Below are 22,473 nucleotides of genomic sequence, written 5' to 3'. Positions count from 1 at the left end.
GCGTCACGATTGGGCCGCGTTCCCCTCCGAGGCCCGCCCCTTCATGCCGGCCTTCCTCTCACCACCCACCTAACGGGACTCCGCCCGGCGGCCGCCGCTGTCACTCACGGCTCGCCCCAGGCCCCGCCCTTCGGCGGGTTGCGATTGGCTCTGGCGAGGCCGAAGAGGTGTGGCCGGGAGAGCGCTGTGTCTGCGCGTGTTTCGGGCGCGTGCTAACTTGCGCTGTCTGACAGGAGGGGGCGGGGGCTCGCCGGTCCATCGCTGACTGATGGGGCGGGGCTTGGGTAACCTAGCAACAGGGAGAGGAACGGCTCCAGAGAGTGAAGAGAGATGGGAAGGGGGGAATAAAAGCTCGGGTTGCCTAGCAACCGGGTCATTAGCACGGAGGGACCCAGAAAACGGCCTGAGGACGGGAGATTCTCTCATGGCCAAGAAGGCTGCACCCCCCCCCCGCCCTCCCCAATCACCCAGCGACCCTCTGGGGCCAGACAGGCCTACCTCGCAGGGTTGCTGTGAAGGCAGAAACGGAACGTTACATTGTATACAGGGAAGTTACACTGGATCAGCCATGTGGAGAGAAGACGGGAGGAATAACAGAAACTGATCTACCAATACAAATATATAAATAAATCAGTAAACAGCCTGAGGGTGGGAGGCTTCTGCATGGCCTTGAAGACCCCTCTCCTTTAGCCAGTGATCCAGACTGACCCACCTGGCAGGGTTGCCGTAACCCAGGGAATGCATTAGTCTTTCCCACTTCGACCATGTGAAGGAGGGAAGATGGACGCAATTGATAAATACAAATCAATGGAAGCCATAAATGCCTCCCAGGCCCCAAGAAAGTGGAAGGGACCCCTGCCAACTCCTCCCAAAAGGACGACATTGACCGAGACAGCTGAGTGCTTGACCACCTAGGAGAAAGTCCGCATCGTTGTTTAAACCTGGCACCCTATAAATAAGAGGCACTGTCGATGGGGGGGGGGAAAGCCACCAAGCCCTGGATCCCCCCCCTTGCTTTGAGGAGGGGCTGCTCCGAATTGAAGGCTTCTGCATTTCTTCCCTGGAGAAACCCACCTGGGGACCAACTTCTGGAGGGCCCACGATCCAGCCGTTTGTGGAAACCAACCTTCGGATTGAGTGGCAATCATAGATGGAGGATTCTGCCATCCAGCGTGAACCCAGACTTCATGTTCCAGGTATTCCACAGTTTCTGATTAGTTGCTTTCCTTTCTAATTAATTCTTTCCTCTTCTCTATAGTTATCCAAATAGGTGAGAGCAGTGTTTGTCATCCGTGGCGAGTTTAAGATGGGTGGACTTCAATTCCTTGGCTGGGAAATTCTGGGAGTTGAAGTCCACACATCTTTAAATTCGCCAAGGTTGAGAAACACTGAATAAGAGTCAAGGCCATCTAACATTTACAGGTAGTCCTTGACTTACAACCATAATTAAACCCATCATTTCTGTTGCTAAGCGAACAGAACTTTCTTGCCACAGTTGTTAAGTGAGTCACCACAGTGAGTCACCATACCCTGGTTGTTAAGTGAATCTGTTTTCCCCCAATGGCTTTGCTTGTCAGAAGGTCACAGAAGGGGACTGCGTGACCCCAGGACACAGCAACTGTCATAAACATGAGTCAGTGGCCAAGCGTCTGAATTTTGATCATGTGACCCTGGGGATGCTGCACCGGTCATAAGTGTGAAAATCAGTCATAAGTCACTTTTTTCAGTGCCGTAACTTTGAACAGTCACTAAGTGAACTGTTGTAAGTTGAGGACCACCTGTATTTTAGCTGAATAATTTCCTGCCTGCTTCTGGATGTGGCTCGATATTGCTATATTTTGGGATCATTTTCTCATTCTATCAAGTGAAAGACAATGGATTGTTTCTTTTTAACAGTGAAATGAAATGCCGCATTCATGAGAATGCTTTTTAGATAATCCCATCTGCCTGGTGACTGCATAGGGACAAATATGCTTTAAATCAGTTTAACACAGATTGGTACTGAGTTCACACATTACACTAAATCCCAGCCTGGTGAATAAACAGCTGTTGAGGGTTTCTTCCACCAATGGTCTCTAAAACAAACCAAGCATAGTTCAGTAGGTGGATTACCTAAAAGAAAGAATGGCGTTGCTTACACATGCTCTGCATGTTATAGGAAAAACAGTAATAAAAATTGATTAGAGCTAATCGATAATCTGCGAGTTGCAGTTCCAAATCACACCCGATGTTGGCTGGGGACGTCTGCTTGCCGTCTTCCTCTTTGGCCACTGTGGAAAACAGGATGCCAAATAAGAGAGACTTAGTTTAATCTTGGGCAGGCACTTGCATTTTATTATCTTAGATGCCATTAATAAAATAAACAAGGTTGTGGTACTGTATATCGACGTATGGTGGGTGTCCTCTAGTGGCTATTTCCGTGATAGCATTATGCTACAATACAAATCTTCCTTTCCTTGTCCATGAATAGGTTGGTAGAAAAAACAAAAAAATATGCCTGTACTTGGAAGAAAAAGCTAGAGAAGCAAACAAGGCTTAAACAGAACAAAAATAATAGAGTCATGTTGACAGAAGCAGCAAAATAGCTAACATCCATATATATGAACATGGCTGAGATTGAGATGTAACCATAAAAAATACAATGAATGAAACCGTCATACATCTGAGTTGGTTGTACAAATTTTCATTTAGACTCTCCTATTTCATATTGGCAACCTGTGATTACTAGATAAAAATAATGAGACATTGCTGAATACATAGGTGTGAATTAAGTATATGAACATTTCAGTTATAAAAACCTGGTGGGACAATTCAGTCATTGCCTTCTGAAAATAACTGAGTGCATCTCCCAATGATAAACTGAGGCTGCAAAGCTAAGTGGGTTTAGTCGAGGCTAAAACCCAGGGAGAAAGACTATAATTGCACAGCACAGCATGACATTGTTTGAAAAATCTGTTTCCTTTTGGGTAGTGGAACAAATCTGAGCTGTACCTAGGACTCTTAAAGCAGCTTTGGTGCTCGTATTTTGTTTTTCCATGATGCAATGAAATGGTTTTGTTCAACCATGAAGTGTTTTAGTGCTATGGAGTTTCTTTAGAAAAATATAATAATTTCCCAAATCACCTGTGTGAGAGGTAATGTATTGCAAAATGAGTGGGGGGCACTCCTCGTGCAGATGGGGCTAAAACTGTGGGTGAATTTGAGTGGTCTTTCTTTTTATTGTGATGCATCTTTTTAGTTGCAACCCCAGAGTCTGGGTATGTTTTCCATTTCAAAAAGAAGTTGAAGTTCACAAGTCTTAAAAGTTGCCAAGGTTGGACACCCCTGCCGTAGAAGATTCAATAAACTACATTTGACTAGGTTCACACAACATGATATGGTGCAGCCTACAAACCACATCTGTGCCCTCCATTCACACACCACAATACGGTCAAACCAAGCAACTCACATTCTAGTTTTGGGGTTTGTTAATGATTGTGATAGTTTTGAACAGATACTCAGACTTTGCAGCTTGTGTGGTTTTAGCACACCAGCTTTTTAAAAAGTACACATCCACTGACAGAAGTGACAGCTCCAAGCTGGGATTTAGCCCCCATCACTTGTCAATGGCCGGATGGCTTCAGATTTCCGCCAGATTTTGTGCATGGGCGATGACGTCATTTAGTATAAATGAATAAAACTACTCATGAGGCCACCATCTTGTCAAATACCATGTCATGTCTCAGCAAGCCACCAAGTGGAACAAGGAACATTCAATCTGTTTATGGCCACCCTTATATCTAGCAATGCCACATTCCCTTCTTTGGTCCCCCACGTGCCTTTTTCAAAGTGGGGGGGCATACTACTAATAGCACCAATAGACCAAGAAGGTATTTATAACTCTGGGATTAACCCAATGGGCTGCTGCCAGGGAAACGGGGATGCTAAAACTGTACCAACAATTTGTTTAGGGAGATTGAAAACCAGTGTTTGTGCTTCAAAAGCAGCAGGTCAGCTTCCCCCACCACCCACCCAGGAGAGTCCTGAGCTCAAGAGGTTGACTTTCTCTCCCCCATGGAGCTCTGCTAACTGTAACTAGCAGAAACAATACATGCCTTCGAAGGATTTGCTTGTATTCTCAGGAGCAGCGCATTCTTGGCTGGTGCTCAGGAGCCAACAAAGCAGCTGTTGCAGCCATTCGAAAGAGAGTGCGCTGGCTTGCTTCCCTGCGCTCTGCACATCTCTGGTGTCGCTGGAATGTCGAGAGGAGGGAGCCAGTTGGAAACGTTTCTAAGGGTCCCCTGGCCAGCTTCGGCCCCTTTTCCAACCAGGTTCGGCTTTTCCTCTGCATAAATCAAACCCAAACCGTTGACTTTGTGGCCTAGAGCAGGGGTGAGAACAGGCAAAGCTGAGTGTTTGGTTTCATGATGAAGGCACCAGGGTAGAAACCAGGAGATTGTGAGTTCGAGTTCCTTCTCAGGCATGAAAGTCAGCTGGGTGCCTGGGCCAATCACCAGGAGATAGGGACTTCTAGTTCCGCCTTAGGCATGAAAGCCAGCTGTGTGACTTTGGGCCAGTCACTCACTCTCTCAGCCATCTACCTCACAGGGTTGTAGTTGTGGGGAAAATAGGACAAGAAAGGGGTATTAGATATGTTCACTGCCTAAAGGTAGCCATAAAATAATCTAAAAAAAAGAAAGCAGAGCTGGGATGTGAGATTTCTGGGACTACAGACCATTGATGTTTATTTCATGATGCTAACTCTGTATTAGGACTTTCAGGAGCATTTTCTGTCCAGTGTTCTCATAGTTAAAAAAAGAAAAAGCCTTTCCATCCACAATATTAACCCTATACATCTGCAAGTTGGCGCCGACTTGCATACTGATATTTATTTGCTCAAAAGCTCCGTTTGATTAATTGCAATGTGAAGGAATGCAGTCAGGTGTACTGAGGTCTCTTGGTTTTGCAAACCATCAGAAGGATGGTGTGGTACCTGGATGAACTCCTGATAGCCGTTCTATTTCTTTCTTGGGCCCAATATATAAACTCACCCACCCATCTGGGAGCGGCTACTCTGCAGATAGGTAAAACACAGAAACGCTGATCATAAAGGGCTTGCAATAGCTCATTTCTTCCAGGTGGAGGAGCCTGGCTCCTTCCCCAAAAGGTGGTTCTTACAAAACAGGACTCAGCCTGGAATAATTACCTGCATCTCAGAAGAGAATTAAGCTCTAGCCTCCTCTGTTGGATGGCAGCCTTCTTCTGTTTACTGTGCACCCACGGAAGGCCTTAACCAGGGGCCCGGCCACAATCTATTTTGTGAAGAACCTCAAGTTTTACTCTTCAGCTCAAAAATATCTGAGTTCAGGTTCAGCTTCCCACAGGACCATTATGTCAAACATTTCATAGTCTATTTCAGGCTTTCAGAGTTCTCAAATCCTTTGGCCACCTAATGAGAAGGAAGGACTCACTGGAGAAGAGCCGGATGCTGGGAAAGGTTGAGGGCAAGAGAAGAAGGGGACGACGGAGAACGGGGTGGCTGGATGGAGTCACTGAAGCAGGAGGCGTGAGCCTAAATGGACTCCAGAAGATGGTAGAGGACAGGAAGCCCTGGAGCAGGGGTGTCAAATTCAATTTCATTGAGGGCCGCATCAGCATTGCGGTTGCCCTCAAGGAGCCAGGTGGGTATGGCCAGGGTGGGCGTGGCCTACTGGGTGGGCATGGCTAGACTGTGTATGGCCTACTGGGTGGGCATGGCCAGCTCTACATGGGGGCCTGGGCAGGAGTGGGACAGATCTGAGGGTCTCTGGCAGAAGGAGGGTCTCTGGGCCAGGGCCAAAACAGTGGGGGCCGTTCCTTCATGGTTTCCAGGATGGCTTTGTGGGCCACATGAAACCACTTCACAGGCCGGATCCGGCCTCCGGGCCTTGTGTTTGACATGTCTGACCTGGAGAAACGTTGTCCATGGCGTCACGATGGGTCGGACACGACTTCGCAGCTAACAACAACAACAAGACTACAGTTCTCAGAATTCCCCAGCAGGCCATGGGGAATTCTGGGAGTTGAAGGCCACACATCTTAAAGTTGCCATGGTTGGACTCCCATGCTCTAAGAAGTTTAAGCCTACGTCTATGGACATAAAAGGAGAGGAAAATCTTTACTTTCCCCCATTTTTGCTAAGAAGATAAATCTGGGTGAAACCCAACCTCTGTTGCCTCTGCTCCCTTCTCACATTCTCTGTGACCTACCAGCAATGTGAGAATGACTCACACCATGCTTGTAGCAAGACCATCCCTTTTGAAACACCTCTATTGTAAGAGTGGCTCTTAAAAGCATGAAGAATAAGGGAAGAGTCTGTCTGGACACCTGTATTGTTTTCATGGATCCTAGCTCCTAGCTAGGCCTGCAGTTAAACATCTCAAATGATGAAGCATCCATGAGAGAAGTAATGGTGTTACTTCTGATGGCATTTGGAAAGTTTTCTATACAGTATGAGATAATTCATTTAATCTGCAGTAACAGGAGGCCGATTCATGTAAGCAGCAGAGTTTGCCATGGAACAAATGATTTTATCAAGGAATATTGAGGTTGTTTTTTTTTTCCTATCCGGCTTCCTTTTGTGGAAAACCCACCTTAGGAGTTTATTCCTTTTTAGGAGATGGAGGATTGGCAGCTCTGGTTTGTTTTTTCTGGACTTGGTTTGAGAGCCAGCAGTAGCTTCATGGGTGACTTGCACTCTTTTTTCTCCTGGAAGCCGTAAGATCTCCGGGACTTGATAAAGCTTACTAGCCTTTGTGTTTTCTCTGATCAGGATCAGCTCTCTGCTGCTGAGTTTCTTGATTTCACTTTGGAAACTAGGCTGGAATTTTATCTGGCTGAGGAAGATCAGATTTACAGTGATTGGGAGGATAAACTCTACCAAGATCGCACTGAGATACAGCTAGTGGCCAGCAAAGCCCCTTTGCTAATTTGCTGCACTTATGCAGACAGCAAGAAGATTAAAAGCTTTGATCTCACCGCACCCTTTGCATGACAGGCCCTTGCGAGAGGGCTCCATATTATTTATGCGCAGTTGTCAAGGATAAGTAGAAAGCAGTTTGGGGCTCTTACTAAAGGTTTTGGCAAAATGGCTCCAGAGTCAAAAATGTGTCAGAATTTAACTTTTCAATTCATCCTCTGCTGACTTTCTTAGCCTGAGAAAGTGTGCGCCCATCACCAACAAACAGAGGTGCTCTTAAGACTATCTGCAGTTCCCACAGATGGAAACCAGAAAGGTTTTCAGAAACACTGTTTATCTTCTAACATTGGCTGTGTGAGCAACAGGTTAGATTAATTGGGCAGGTTGGTGTAAAAAGAGAAGCAGATTTGGATGGTATTGTCTGTTAAAAGCTAAACTATTGGAAGAATCAGAAACTCATGTTTCTTCTCCAAGAATGCAACGAGGCCGCTAACTCCTTCTGCCTTGCCTGGAGTAGCCTCAGACATACGTGTGAAATTTAGTCTGGAAATATGAATTTTGACTTTTTTGAGGGAAGGTTGTCTGACTGCCTGGAGACAGAGCAAAGTTCAGGTTCAGCTCATAACAATGCATTCTTGGAAAACAGTAATATGCTTCATAATGGTTTACCTTTAAACCTCTAGCAACTGAAAGCTATATTAACTGTAAATGTCAGACATGAAGAATCAAAATAACACATTAGACTCCGTTCAGCTAGTTTGTTGTCATGCTGCTACACAAGAACCTGGTCAGCTAACAGCGCTAAATTGGTGCTAGATAAAAGTCAGTGAAATTCAAGAGGGGTTGGACAGACCATTTGTGGGAATGTAAGTACTCCAGGCTGATCACTGTTTTGACTCCACACCCAGCTCTGCCTGCTCTCCTCCTACAGTAGATGTTATCCTAGCAGTTATATCAGAAGACAGGAAAGACTTCCCTAAACTTAGTTTTCTTCAGATGGCCTAGGCTTCAGATCCTGCCATATGAAAATTACAGGAGAGAGAGGGGAAGCTCTCAGGCCTTCCAAGGACCAAGTGGACATCTTCCCCAGCAATATCTGGAGGTGCTGGTGAGCGGTTCTGAAGTTGGGATCCTCCAGAGCAGTGCTGGCCTTAACCCGCATTGTTCCTGAAGAGAACAAAGTTAGCCTTCACCCCTAAGGTAGACCCAGTTTTCTGGACGAGCTCCATCATTTAAAGATTGCTCTTTATTTTTATTTATTTTTTATTTTAATTCCATTTATATCCCGCCCTTCTCCGAAGACTCAGGGCGGCTTACAAGCTTAGCAGTAGCTCTTCCCTTCAGTTGGGTATCACCTTGAGTGAACAGTTCCCCAGTTCCTTGTGTATACTCACATAGGTGGAGACACTTTTTCCCCCCTCTGGCTGGGAAAGATGATAAAGCACTGAAGATGCCTTCCCAGCTCAACATGGCCTGTATCAGAAGAAGCATACAATTCTTGTGTTTGCTAGAAACCAAACCTTTCATAAATAGCAGGCAGAGTATAGAAGGGTTTACTCGAGAAAGAAGCTCAAACCCTAGAAAGTTGTTCCGCAGTCAGAAACATTTCATAAAAGCTGTCCCGTGTCTTGATCCCTTCAAAATTACTCTTCCGCCAAGCATTTTGCTTAGCAGCCTTGATTCAGCAAATATTTTTTATTTACAGAGGAGATTTAAACCCCTTTGCTCCAGAACATTATTTTAAGAATGAAAAAAGGCTTAATTTTACCCTAACGAACTACTGGTGAGGCAGAAGCAGGAGACAAACCATCCCCTTTTTGCTATAATATCAGTGTTTAAAATGGCCACTTTCATGGGGGTCATCTAGAAATGCCCACCCAAGTCCTTTTTTACTTTGTTTGAATGACAGCATTGTCATTGCTAAGAAGACTAATGGGTGGGCACAAATCTCTTAAAATCTATTTCCTCGCAGAGTGGATGGGTTGGGTTGGGACTGCCTCTCCCAAAATTGCCAGATGAGAGTTGTAGTGCCAACATGCTTGAAGAGAACCAATTTTGACTTCTCAGCTGCAGACCAATCTTCAGATTTTGCAGGGTGGGTTGTTTTTATAACCTTAACACTCTCCCCCCCCCCCCCCCCCAGTGTGGAAAGCTGGAGCAAATCGCTGGAGCAATAGCCGGGCTATAGTTTTAATTGATACTAAATCGATGTTGCTGCTCTCTCTCTCTCTCTTTTTTAATGTGGAGCCGTAATAGTAAACATCTTCCAGAGTTGGTGGGAGACCAAACAAGGAATAAGAAAGAAAAAGCCCTCCTCAGCACTTAGGTGAAGACTGCAGTCCTAAGCAGGCTCCCTTCTCATTCTCTAAAATCAAAGTCACTTAGGAAGCAGGATGAGCTATAGATGCCAGCCTTCATCTCCTGCCACATGCAGTACTTCCCTCTTAGAAATGCCAGCCTGCTGCAAGCTGACAGATCCCATCCTTTCTAGTTCTTTAAACTTAAAAATAACGATTTATTTTAAAAAAAATCTCCCTGGGCACCGTACCCCTTTGGCCTGAGCCCTCGGCCTCCAAGGAAGGGAAGGGAAGATCGGCCGAGATCTGTGTTGGGGGAGGGGGAAGGGGGGAGGACTCTACCTTCTGCAGTTGCTGTACCTTTAAATGCAAGAAGCTGGAGCCGAGACGGGGGGGGGGCGATAGACAGAGATGCTGGGCTCCCTTCCCCTTAATAAGCCACCGCCCATCTAGTGGGGAGAAGAAGAGGGCGAGGGGACCCAAGTGAGTCGGGGGTCGCGGGCGCGGGCTGGAGCGATGCGAGGCGCTCCTCGCCCCTCCCCACTCGGAGCTCCAGGAAAGGAGCCCCCCCTTCCCCCCTCCCCCGCCGGTCTTCCGCCTCCCGCCTCTCTTCCTTCTGCCGCCCGGCTGGAGCCAGGGCCCCCTCCCCAAAGGACAGCCCTGAGCGCCGGCATGGGGGAGCTCTGCCTGCCAGCCCGCCCGAGCCGAAGCCAGTGAGCGTCGAGTCGCAGCGGGGCGGGGCGGCCGGGGGAGGCGTGGGGAGAGGATGGAAACGGCCCTTTGGGGGGCCGAGAGAGCGAGCGCGGGTGTGTGTGTGTGTGTGTGTGTCTGTGAGTGAGGGGGGGCGGCGGCGAGAGAGTGCGTGAGATCGAGGCGGTCGCAGCCACTGCATTGCCGCTGACCCGGCGGCTCTCTCGCGAACACGCCGCGGGCAAGATGCTGCTTTGCCCAGGACCCGCGGAGCCATTGTGCCAGCCCAGCAGCAGCAGCAGCAGCAGGTGGAAGGCGCCGGGGGGGCTGTGAGACCCTTTGTCTGGTCGGTGCCATTGCTTTCTCCCTGTCGCCCCCCCCTCCTCCTGCAAGTCCAGGAGTCCTCCTCCTCCTCCTATGTTGGCCGCTGGCCTTGGCCCGCGCCCCCTCCCCTCTCCGGCTGCTGCCCGGGGCCGCTCGGAAGGACCCCCAGCGGCGCCCCGCCCGGCCCCCTTGCTGCTCCGCGGGCCCAGGAGGGCTCTCTTCCCCCCGGCGGTAAGGCAGGAGGAGACGGATCCGGAACCGCTCGCCCCCCTCCCGCCTTTGGAGGGGATGTGCCAGCGGCCAAGCCCGGCTCCCTCGGCGGCTCTCGGCGTTTGGTGCAGCGTTTAAGGGGGCGTTTTTTTGTTTTTTTGTCGCTCCGGCTTTCGCCTCCCCCCCCCCGCCCCACCTTTTTGAGAATTTGCGAACTGCGTTACATGCATGTCCAGTGGGGGAAGGTTTAATTTTGACGATGGAGGGTCCTACTGTGGAGGTTGGGAGGACGGCAAGGCTCACGGCCACGGCATCTGCACCGGCCCGAAGGGGCAAGGCGAGTACGCGGGCTCCTGGAGCCACGGCTTCGAAGTGCTGGGCATCTACACCTGGCCCAGCGGGAACACCTATCAGGGCACCTGGGCGCAAGGGAAGCGCCACGGCATCGGCGTGGAGAGCAAAGGGAAGTGGGTGTACCGAGGCGAATGGACTCACGGGTTTAAGGGACGCTACGGAGTGCGCGAGTGCACCGGCAACGGGGCCAAGTACGAAGGCACCTGGAGCAACGGACTGCAGGACGGCTACGGGACGGAGACCTACTCGGATGGAGGTAAGCGGCGGCGGCTTCCCCGCCTTCTCCTCCCGGCTCGAAGCGCACCACGTCGCCCTTTTAGATGCACCTGCTCGGTGGGGATGTGAAATGCGGTCTCCGGCCCTGCCCTGCGTTGCTGCCCGGGTCCAGTCCTTGAAGTTCAGCCGGCGCCTGAATTAAATCTTGCTGGCTGCAAGGAAGGCCTTTTTCCAAGCCGGGTTTGCGGGCTGGAGACTGGCTCGGAGCCCTCCTCGTTCAGCTAAGAGAATCTCTGTCTCTCCACCTAGCCCAGGACTGATTAGGCATAAACAAGACGGGCAGGTAAAGGGCTTTTGTTGTGTGTGTGTGTGTGCAAAGGGTTCCCCTTCCAGGTTCTAAAAAGGCTCCAGGATCCTGGGTGGGAGAGGGGAAAGGAGGTCGCCTGGAGAGGAATTGCAGTCAGAAAAATGGCAGGCTTCCCTTGCTACTGTGAGTCTGGGGCATTTTGGAAAGGGCTGGCACAAAATCCGCCCAAGGGATAGGTGGCGTCTGTTTAATATTATGAGATTTGCTCAGGAAAAGCCTCTCTGTGGATTAGGTCTTCTGGACCAGACCTGGGTGTCTGCCGTGTTTTGTTCCTCCTGTTCAGCATCTACCTCATGAAACAACCGTTTATGAAAGACAGGCTGGGCCTCCATTCACCGCATCACTAACCTTACAGGATACGATGAGGAGGGGTAAAATCTTGCCCTAGAAAACCCCTGCCTTGGCCAGACATTTCTCTCCAGGGTCAAACTCTATTGCCAACTCTTTTCATTTTTTAATTTCCCTCCAAGCCTGGCGCTCTACACCGTGGGTCTGCAGTTAATTTGATAACTGGTTGCAATTCACAGAAGATTCTTCTTGATGCGAATGTGTGGCTGAATGTCTGTGGAGCACCCAGAGGCCGATAGGAACATCTGTTTCTTGGCTTCGGGAAGAAGCTTCAGGGGTTATTGCAGGAGGAAGGTGGAGATGTGGACTAAGTGGAAGCAAAATTAGCAAAGGCCAATGGAAGAGAGAAAACCATGAGGACTAGTGTAAGATTAAGGTCTCGCACAGAGCAGCTTTCCTTTGGAACGGTCTGAATCACTCCATCTCTGGTTAAGTGGCTGTTTCCTCTGCTAACCTTTCGGTGTGCAGGCGCCAGGCCTACTTACCCCATCCCTGGAGGAAAGCAGCCGGGGCGCCTTTGGTCTTAATGTCCTGTATCTGCCTCTAAAACACCATTCTTCCTTTTCCTCTCTGCCCCCCCCTCTCTCTGGCATGCCTGCTTTAGAGCGCTGTTCCACCCAATACATTCTCTGCTTCTCAAAGGCCCTGAGGGAAGAGATCAGGAAAGGAAAGGCCAAAGGGAAAATTTATTTCTGTGAAATAGAATTTGCTGATTGGAAGCAAAGAGGGGAGGGCAGGAACTGAGCAAACTTTATTTGATTTTTACAAGGCAGGTGGCTCAGTCTGGGAATCTGTTTTGTGAACCACTTGCAAGGAAGCAAGGGAGGGAAGCCGAACGGGATACACACACTCTGTCTTTTGCTGTATTTACCTGGCTTATGTTATCCCCTTCTCCCTCCAGAAAGCTTCATTCTCGGTGCCCAGGTTTCTCTGAACTCAGGGCTGAAGCTCAATCTGCATTTAATATCTCAGAGTGAATCCTCTAAAACTGCCCTTCCTGATCTGGTGCCCTGAAGGAACGTTTGGAGTGCAATGTCTGGGATTTCTTTCCGCCCGGTGGGTTGCCAGGCTTAGGAATCTTAGTTCCTGTGTAGAAGAAGGCAGATGGGTGGAAAGTGTTCTTGGCCTACCCATGCCTTTACGCAAAAGCCATGCAGGCAAGATGGTACAGTACTGCAGTGCTGCAATCCCCAATGAAACCTGAGAAAAAAATGCATATATTCAACCAAAGAAGAGATAAGTGTGCAGAGCTTCCCTAACCTCGATGGGGCGGCCTGCTTTAGACTCTGAAAGAATCGAAGAAACAAACCTCAGACTGATGGTGAAAATTGACTCTGGGGATTTGGAAAAATTCTACCCAACCCCACGGAGAGCTAGTTTGTGGAGAACATTTAGGGTATGCAGTGGTTCTGATCTCACTGGTGGTCAGCCTGGAAAGGGGGCTGCACAGAGCCCTCAAATTTATGTCCCACTCGACTTCTCATCTTTCCTCATTTGTTTTGTTTATTTTCATGACGGTAACAAGGAAAAACAACCCATTTGAATTGTTGGAAAGTGCCAGAGAGTTCCCACTGAGCATTGACATCTCTCTTGCTCAGAGCCTTTTCTCTATGCCTCCTGAGAGTGACTTAGCAAATCTCCTACCTCTGGACAAAAGCATTCCAGATGTATGAGGGGTAATTGCATTATACTGGGAAAGAATGGCTCCCCAGCTGCCATTAAGAATGGAGGCACTGTTGGAAATTAAGATTCCTGTAGCTCCTCAACCCATCTGCTGGGAGCCCTGTTGCTTCCTGGGATGTCAGAAATAATCTACCATATGCCATTTTAAAAAAAAAAACCACAGACAGACATCAGTCTAATAAGCAGGTCCACCTTGCTGAGGATTTAGTAATATTAAAATAAAAGCTGTCATGTCTTAACCCAAAAGTCTAGGACTGGGGTCTTCAAACCTGGCCCTTTTATGACTTGTGGACTTCAACTCCCAGAATTCCTCAGCCAGGCACGGGCCAGGTTTGACGACCCCTGGTCTAGGAGATAGACCTACCAGCAAACCCCATCCAGAGGCCTTCACTTTATTATCAAACCATGAGGGACTGAAGCCCCACCATGTCCCTTAACTTGCTGTTGGAATAAAGTCTCCAAACAGCTCTGTGTTCCCCAGTGGATGTGGGAAAACCTTACAGTCAGGTGGTTTGTATCTTGGAATTCCCACACAGCAATCCCCAATCTTTGGGCATTCGTTTCAGTGTTACCATATGCCCCAGTACCCAGCCTTTTCAGGGATGCGGTGTTTGATTTGGGTTTCAGAAACAACATGGATTACTCTCCTGGAAATGCATAGGAGAAGTCCCAGCTGTAGGTTCTTTCTGGGGCATCAGTCTAACACAGCTCAGGCCTCTCCTCCCCCCCCACCCACTGCCCCCCTCTTTTCCAGGGACAACCCATCCAATTTCTGGATCTCATGGTATTTACTTTCACTCAAGCTCGTTCTGTGTGAAGCTTGTACATAATATCCCATCCTCCCACTGACTCTTCAGGAGAAAACAGGATGGTTTTGTAGGCCCACTTCCTTGTGTGTAGATAAAAGGTTGACTTTGTGACCCCCCCCTCCCTCCCTCCCTCCCTCCCTCTTCCTTGTTTCTAGGCATTTCTGGAAGTGCCATTTCTATCTTTAAAAGTGGGCCTACATCAACCCAAAGTCAATTTTCATATTTCCAGGACACACATCTTTGGAGAAGCCCAAACAATAAGAGAGGAAGTGAAGGAGAGCCGGTCTCCATTTATAGGCCTCAGAATTACAGTCTCTTTTATTTTATTTTATTTTTTATTTTTAAAAAAGCCTTCAGTTTGTGTGTCCTCACAATCTCTATTTTAGCTGCTTTATATTAGGAAGTTCAGCGTAGCTGGCAGAACAATACCCGGAGAGCCCCACTCCTGGAAATGATAAAACAAGGCTGTAGTAATTGAGTCAGGCAGATGCAAGTGATTCAGATTAACTGAGCCGGATCCCCAGAATATTTAAAGCAACTTCAGCTGAATGTCCATCAATGTGAGCTTTTAACAACAGGCTTGTCACAGTATTTGCTTCTTTCTCCTTGAAATCCTTTTGATGTCTCAGGACCTTGGAGAGCACCTAACTCCAGTCACACTGAAAGGATGTGCCTTAAGTAAGCATTTTTGCCAGGACAGCAACAGTACACTTACAACCACAGCTGAGCCCAAAATTTCTGTGGCTAAGCATGACAGTTGTTAAGTGAGTTTGTCCCACTTTATGACCTTTCTTGCCCCAGTTGTTGAATCACTGCAGCTGTTAAGTTAGTAACTTGGTTGTTAAGTGAGTCCGGCTTCCCCGTTGACTGCTTGTCAGACCGTCCTAAAAGGAGGTCACGTGTCTTCAGGACTTTGCAATCATCATAAATACAAGCCAGTTGCCAAGCATCCAAATTTTGATCACGTGACTAAGAGGATGCTGCAACGGTCGTAAGTACGAAAAATGCTCACCTTTTTTCAGTGCCGTTGTAAGTTTGAATGGTCACTAAATGAGCTGTTTGTTGTAAGTCGAGGCCTGCCTGTACTTTCTCCACTTTTTTAAACCTCCCTTTCTGAAATGGATGGCGGGTGAAGGCCAGGATGTTTGGCGTGCTGGGACTGTGATTCTCCAGCATCCTAGCCAGCCTGGCCTTTCTCCTCTTTGGCTGCCGACCCCAGGAGTTGCAGTCCCAACTCACAGCATCAAGATGTGGGAGCTGCTCTCTTTTCAACCCTGTGTGAAGCTCTGGCACATCCAGCTGTGGAGACAGTTGCAACTCTATGTCGAGAGGTCTACGAGGTGTCCTTTAATCCCTTGCCGTCCTTCCTTGGGCCCTGGAGGTCCAGAGAAGAGCAAGCATGGGACAAATCTGAAGCAAGCAGTCAACGGGGAAGCCAGATTCACTTAACAACCCAGTTACTAACTTAACAGCTGCAGTGAGGTGGAGGAGCTACAGGGGTTCCTCCGGTGCTTCTTTGTAGGTGGTAGAACGGGCAGTTTGTGCGATTGTTGGTGGGCCAGCATAAATGACTGCACTGAAAGTTGCAAGGGTCCCTCCTTTGTGTCGGAAGATTTGGTGCGTGACAGCTTGGGAGCAGAGTCCACGCTCTGCAGACCATACATAAACCTTTCAGGGGAAGATACGGCATGGGATGTGGTGTCCCAATGGCTGAAGCTGGGCAAAAAATTAAATTTGATTAAGGTGAAAGTCAGTTTAAAATGCTAAGAAGACTGCCCTTGGATTTAATTCCTCCCACTCCCAGTCACGCTCAAATATTGCAGTCCAGGATTCCTGGTAGGAATCCCCAGTGCTACACTGGGGAAGATTCTTGCCAGTGACATCCAGTTTTCTTCTTCTTGTCTCTCGGCTTTGTTTTTCAGGAGGGCAGCAGTACAGTAAAAGCGGTGCAAGTTTTTAATGTAAATCGGTGTTTTCCAACTTTGGCAACTGTAAGATGTGTGGACTTCAACTCCCAGAATCCCCAGACAATTGGAAGTTCGAGGAGTGTTTGGGAAAGGATGGTCTGCGAGAAGCACTTGTCTCTCTCACCATCCCTCTCTGTATTTCGAGGCTTCTGCAGAGATTAAGAGCTTAGTTTAACTGAGAAATGGGGCAAGATTACAGAGTTTATGATGAGGATTACTGAATTTGATGATTGGCAAAGAGAAAGAGGGTGAGAGAGGGAGAGAGAAAAAAATTAGGCAGATTCTCCTGTACTTTGTACAGGAAGCATATTAGAATTGATTAGCTCAATGGATTGAGAAGCTTTCAGCACTCTGCCTGCTTGAGATCCAGCGTAGAACGGGAAGCCTTGCTCACTTCACAACTGGAAGAGGACCAGCAGACAGAGCAGAGTCAGTACAGGCAGTGCTTGACGTACAACAGTTGTTGAGAGACTTTTTGAGGTTACAGCGGCACTGAAAACAGCGGCTAATGAACCTTTTTCACACTTAACAATCGTCGTAGCATCCCCAAGGTCACCTGATCACAATTCAAGGCGTGTGATCCCTTTTGCAACCTTCTGACAAGCAAAGGCCATGGGGAAGCCAGATTCCCTTAGCAACCCTGTTACTAACTTAACGATGGCACGGCTTCACTTAACAACTGGGGCAAGAAAGGTCATAAAATGGGTCAAAACTCACTGGGTTGTCTCACTTAGCAACAGAAAATTTGGGTCATTATTGTTATCGTAAGTGGAGGACTATCTGTACTCACCTGCCACGTAGGCTTATTACTCTTGCCAGAAAGAACCGCAGACATAATTTGAGAATCAACGCTGGGTTTCAGCAGGCTGGAGCCCCACTTCCTCTCTTCCGCCAAGAGCTGCCGTGAGGTTCTGGTGCTCGGCTGGCCCACGTGGCCGTGGCCTTCCCCTCGGGCACCCGGGGCTCCTGGGACTCCGTGCCTTCTGCCCTCTAAGCAACCCGCTTCCGTAGTATTGCCATAGATACAGCTCGCTCGGGCTCAGCTGCTCCTGAATCATTCTGGCGACGCCTGCCTGGATCGCCCACACGGCTGCCGTGGCAGAGAGAAGATCCGCTTGCTGCTCTCCCTCTCCTGCCGGGGGGGGGTACAGGGAGTCCTCCACTTGTAACAGTTCATTTAGTGACTGTTGGAAGTAAGGGCACTGGGAAAAGTGAGTTATGACCATTTTTCACACCTACAACTGTTGCAGCATCCCCAGGGTCATGTGACCAAAATTCAGATGCTCGGCAACCGACTCATATTTATGATAGGCACAGAGTCCCTGTGTGTGTGTGTGTGTGTGTGTGTGTGTGTTGTGTTGTGTTGTGTTGTGATCCTCTTTTGCGACCTTCCGACAAAGTCAATGGGGAAGCCAGATTCTGTTAACAACTGTATTATTGTACTAACTTAACAGCTGCAGGGATTCACTTAACAACTGTGGCAAGAAAGGTCATAAGACAGGGCAAAACTCACTTAACTGTCTCAGCAGCAGAAACTTTGGGCTCCGTTGTGGTTGTAAGTCGAGGACTACCTGTACTGGTGGAAGAACCATTCCAGTTCATAGCAAGCAGTGAGGAAGTACCCAAAGGACGATCGCTTGGGTCTGGAAGGTCCTCCAACCCAGCTGAGACTCCCATCTTTTCACTAGACCACCCAGTGCCCAACAAGGGCTTGTTGCACAAACTTGGTTACCATGTGGAAGCTTGTCTGTTAAGCCACAGGAGGTCTCGGCTTCGATTGAACAAGAAGAACTAGTGACTGCTTTTGAGGCATGGCCATCTGTGTGTGGATGGGGGCAAGTGATGGCGTATCTTTTGTGATTGTACAATGAGGTCAGGATCTGCAAAAGATGCCACGATATTTGCCTGGGGGCTCCATCAGTGTGCACAGGAGAGGGATGAGGAGGGCCTGGTCAGCTGTCCTTCACTTCCTTTCATAAATGGCCACTCAAGAAAATCAATTCCTGGTTTGGAACTGAAGGGAGTTCCTTGTAGTTTGGGTAGTATTTGCCCAGCTTTATTTACAACACAGTTTCTCAACCACAGCAACTTTTAAGGTGTGTGGACTTCAACTCCCAGAATCCCCAGCCACGATGGGTACAGTGATGTCCAAAGGGGTTTCAACTCTCATAATGTCCTAGCCTTAGTTTCCACCTTAACCTTGAGACTATTTGTCAAAGCAGATCTTTCAGATCAAGTCTCGTGCAGGAAATCAAATGAAAAATAAATGACCTTGTCTAAAGGGAAGATGCTAGACCGACAGACTCAGGAAAAAGAGGGGGGATAATCCATAGTCAAAGGCCAACTTAACTTCACCATGGACAACACTGGGTGGTTCAGTTCCATGATCAAATCCCATCTCCCATCAGAGGAGAAACTTCCTGGCCAATCATGAGCAGGAAGGTGTCTTCAGCCTCAAAATCCTTGCCTCGTGAATGAATCCAGCCGTGTCCTCACGGGCTGTGGCAAAAAAAAAAAAGAACAGGTGGCTCTTCTAGTGCTACGAAAATAGAATCTGTGATTACTGAGTTCAGAAGCACCTCCAAACAGGCCTTAAAATCACATGCCACGTTCTGAAACCTGGACTGTACTTAGTGGGATTCTACCCAACTCGTCCTCGTAGAAATGGATGAAAACAAGCCTTTTCTTTCTCTCTGGAGGGTACAAAGCAGTGAGCTACACGTGTTTCAGGAAACAAAGAAAATGCTGGAAGAATATTGTCTTTTTAAGTACAGTATATTGCAGGAGACTACATGAAGTGGGATTTTTTCCTGATCCAGCTTCCAAGACCATTAAAGAAGGTTGCAGAAAAGCCCTCCCTGATAGCTACTCCTTCCTTCCTTCCTTCCTTCCTTCCTTCCTTCCTTCCTTCCTTCCTTCCCTCCCTCCCTCCCTCCCTCCCTCCCTCCCTCCCTCCCTCCCTCCCTCCATTAGCAGTGCTTGAAAGTGAATGTCAGTCCTTGAGTAGTAATTAAATGGCACCACACAAACATTCACACTCACACAGAATATTAGCTAAGCGTGGGAAGAACAAATAGGAACAATAAGATTTGCGGGACTAAAAAGTTTAAAAATAATTAAGGAGAATATACCCCCGCATGCATGCGCGCGCACACACGCACATACACAGGACCTATGGGTGTTATGGTAGATGGCAAGCCTGGCTCTTGCCATATCTGCTTGCTATGCAGAGAGAGAGAGAGAGAGGGAGAGCATGCATGTGCATATTTTAACCTCATCTACTTTCCAACAGCTAGCAAGCGCACAGCAAGTGCCCACCCAGTCCTTTTCCAGCCAAGGTCTCCTACATCTGCAATGCTTCTCAACTGCCGCTTTTCACATAAAGAAGGCTGACTTCCCCATCCACCATTGGGGAAGATTGAAGTTCTGCTAGATTGGTTTGTGCTGCACTCAACAACATTTCAAGCCAGTCTCTCCTGCCATTTTTTTCCTGGCATTCTTTTTCCCCTGGGCTCGCCCTGCTTCAGGATCCTGGCTTGCTCAGCAACCCAGTGCCTGTGATTTCTTTTTCGTGTTCATGAGGGCGTCTGAAGTTCTTCCTCAGCTCCCCGAGAAACATTCTCCATAGTTCTTCAGATACTGTCTTCCTTTACTGCCACAGTGTCCTCCTTCTTCGCTCCAGGTTCTCTCTTTAATCCTCTCCCACTTATTCCAGGCAGAGAGGAGCTGTGCCAACACCTCTGCCTTCGGCGGGAGTCTCCCTGGCGCCTGCTGCCCGCCAGCCTCTGGAGGAAGAGAATTCAGTGGGCTGGCCTTGTTCAAAGGACTAGGTGCCAAGGATATCCCCACCCACTCCCTTTCCGTGCCAGGCCAGGTAGCGAGTCACCTGGAATGGAAGTGAAGCAGCTAAAAGGAAGGGTAGGAAGAGAAGATAAACGAGACACTCATAATTGTGCTCTTCTCATACATGGCGACCCAAGAAGGGGATAGAGGGTAGTGTATTGGGCCACTGAGTCACAGGAGAAGAGCCTGGATCTCAGGCCATAGAGCAGGCATGTCAAACACGTGACATCACGTGACATATCGTGATTTTTTTCCCCATTGCCAGCAATGGGGAGGATGCAGTTTCATCGTGATGCATCCGGCCCATGGACCGGCAGTTTGACATGCCTGCCATAGAGATTCCATTCTGACTGGCCTCATCCAACCCCACCCACTATCAAGCCACATTTTGGCTAAGGGTGTTGTGCGATCATGGACAACAACTGGGGACTCAGCTCTGTTTATGATCACAGTTCTTGATTAGTCTTCAGTGCCTCAGCATTCAGTACCTCTTCTTGGTGCATTAGTTACCTATCTGTTGCTTCTCTTCCTTGCTCCATTTGAATTAGCCATCCGTGGCTCTTATTTATTTATTAAATTTACATGCCACCCATCAAAACAGAAACAAAGAAAGACAATACAGTGATTTCATATATGATCCGCTTTCTCTGGATCAGCGATGGCATGTTGGTGCTCCTTATGTTGGTCAGTGTGGAGGCCCAACATTTTCCCCACTTCCTGGGGAATTGCTGGGAGCTTGAGTCAATAATTTTGAGAAAAGCTACATATTCCTCCCCACCTGCTTAAGTACACCTGGGAGCCAAGTGCTTCTGACAAATGAATTTGCCCAACACAGAAAGCCTTATGAGAAATGCTTGTTTTGGGCTTAACATGCTTGTAAACCCAACCATTGTGGGCCCTTTCTAAAACAAATGTACCACAAGAATACGGAATAAGCTGTGGCTTATTCATCCAAACCTTGGTGAGGCAACCATGATGAGTGAACCAATTTCTGAGACTTCCTTACAATATTTCCATCTAAGAAGGGCCTTTCCTGAGGCTAATTGATAGTTTCCTGCTGAGTCCTTGGTGCTTCTTGATCCTTCTCTTCTATTGATAGTTTCCTGTTTAAAGACTCGGCTTGGTTTGTCCTTTCCCTGACCAGCATTTGGGGATTATCCCTAAATTACCCTTTCATTAATCAGCTTTTATCTCTTCATCATCCACACGGAGGGAAGAGGAACACTGTGTCATTAACATTTTTCAACTGGATGCACCTAGATCTTCTTTCTCTTATAGTGAAATTATATATTATCTACATTACCCAGGCTTTCAAGCTGAAGAAACAAAAGTCTGCTTTGTGATTGTTTTTACTAGGGAAAGTGAGCTACAAGTCCCAGGGCCTTAATTTTCCAGAAAAATAGATTGCCAAGTAAGGTCGCAGGTTTTGGGATCCATGAAAGTGCAACAGATGTTGTTATTTCATCTCTTGTTATTTGCTAGGGAATAGGAAGAGACAATGTAGGATTTTCTGCCTTTGGGAAGCTTGATTGGATGAAGATAAACAGAAGTGCCCAGGGAGCCGTTGCCAGCAAACTGCATTGTCCCATCCCTGATAAATAAATGTAACTGCAAGTCATAGTAGAAATTTACCTATCCAGACCTGACTGCTTGTTCATTGCTGGAATTAATGTTTTGCAAGTTCACAAAATAGTCACATGCCAGATTTCAAAAACAGCACAATAAGGAATAGCATAGGAAATGCTGGAATACAACAATTAAGGGGGAAAAAAATCTAAGGATTCCCTGTCATAAATAAGGAAAGGAAAGGGGAGGGGAGGGGAGGGGAGGGGAGGAAGGAAGGAAGGAAGGAAGGAAGGAAGGAAGGAAGGAAGGAAGGAAGGAAGGAAGGAAGGAAGGAAGGAAGGAAGGAAGGAAGGAAAAGTGAGATGAGCAAAAGCTGGATCAGAACTATTTGGATTTGGTGACTCTTAGCTCAGGTATCAGGAACAGAAGAGAACGCAGTAGCCAGGATAACAGTGTTGATGGGTTGAGGTATCAAGCAGCAGGGGCCAATGAGCAAAGAGATTGAATGATGAGATCGGTCTCCTTCCGGAACTGTGCACATGTTCATCCTTCCTGGGATGTTGGATGACTGCTTTTGCAGCACTGTCCTCACATGACGCTTCAGCCCAGGGAGAGGTCATGGTGAAAACCAGCCTCCTATGCTGCAATCACAGTTGATGAGACAAATCACGTTAAAAAAAAGTCATGACTTGATCCAGAATTTGCTGGAAGACTGACTGTCAAAAATATATGTGTAAGCTGGGCTGAGGTGCTCCTTGGAGACGAACAGGATGTAAACATGATGAAGAACTTCCAAGATGTTTGTTGGTAAGCAGATGCTAGGAGGTGCAGAGTACTGACCCCTCCTGGAACTGCTCTGCAG

At 47.9% G+C, this 22,473-nt stretch overlaps 1 protein-coding gene across 1 annotated transcript in view; it reads left to right on the top strand.

Moving 5' to 3' along the window:
• Nucleotides 1–10,686: 10,686 nt before the first annotated feature.
• The window catches only part of JPH3 (junctophilin 3), a gene marked incomplete at its 5' end in the record, with an annotated part of 31,609 nt that continues 19,822 nt past the window's right edge, over nucleotides 10,687–22,473 (top strand). Inside the window, one exon of the mRNA XM_081335948.1 lies at nucleotides 10,687–11,068. Within this exon, the coding sequence (XP_081192074.1) occupies nucleotides 10,687–11,068 (382 nt within the window). The remainder of the gene's footprint in view (nucleotides 11,069–22,473) is intronic.

This window comes from Vipera berus (genome assembly GCF_964194415.1).
Source record: "Vipera berus genome assembly, chromosome: 10".
Classification (NCBI taxonomy): Eukaryota; Metazoa; Chordata; class Lepidosauria; order Squamata; family Viperidae; genus Vipera; species Vipera berus.
This window is presented reverse-complemented; position numbering and strand designations above follow the sequence as displayed.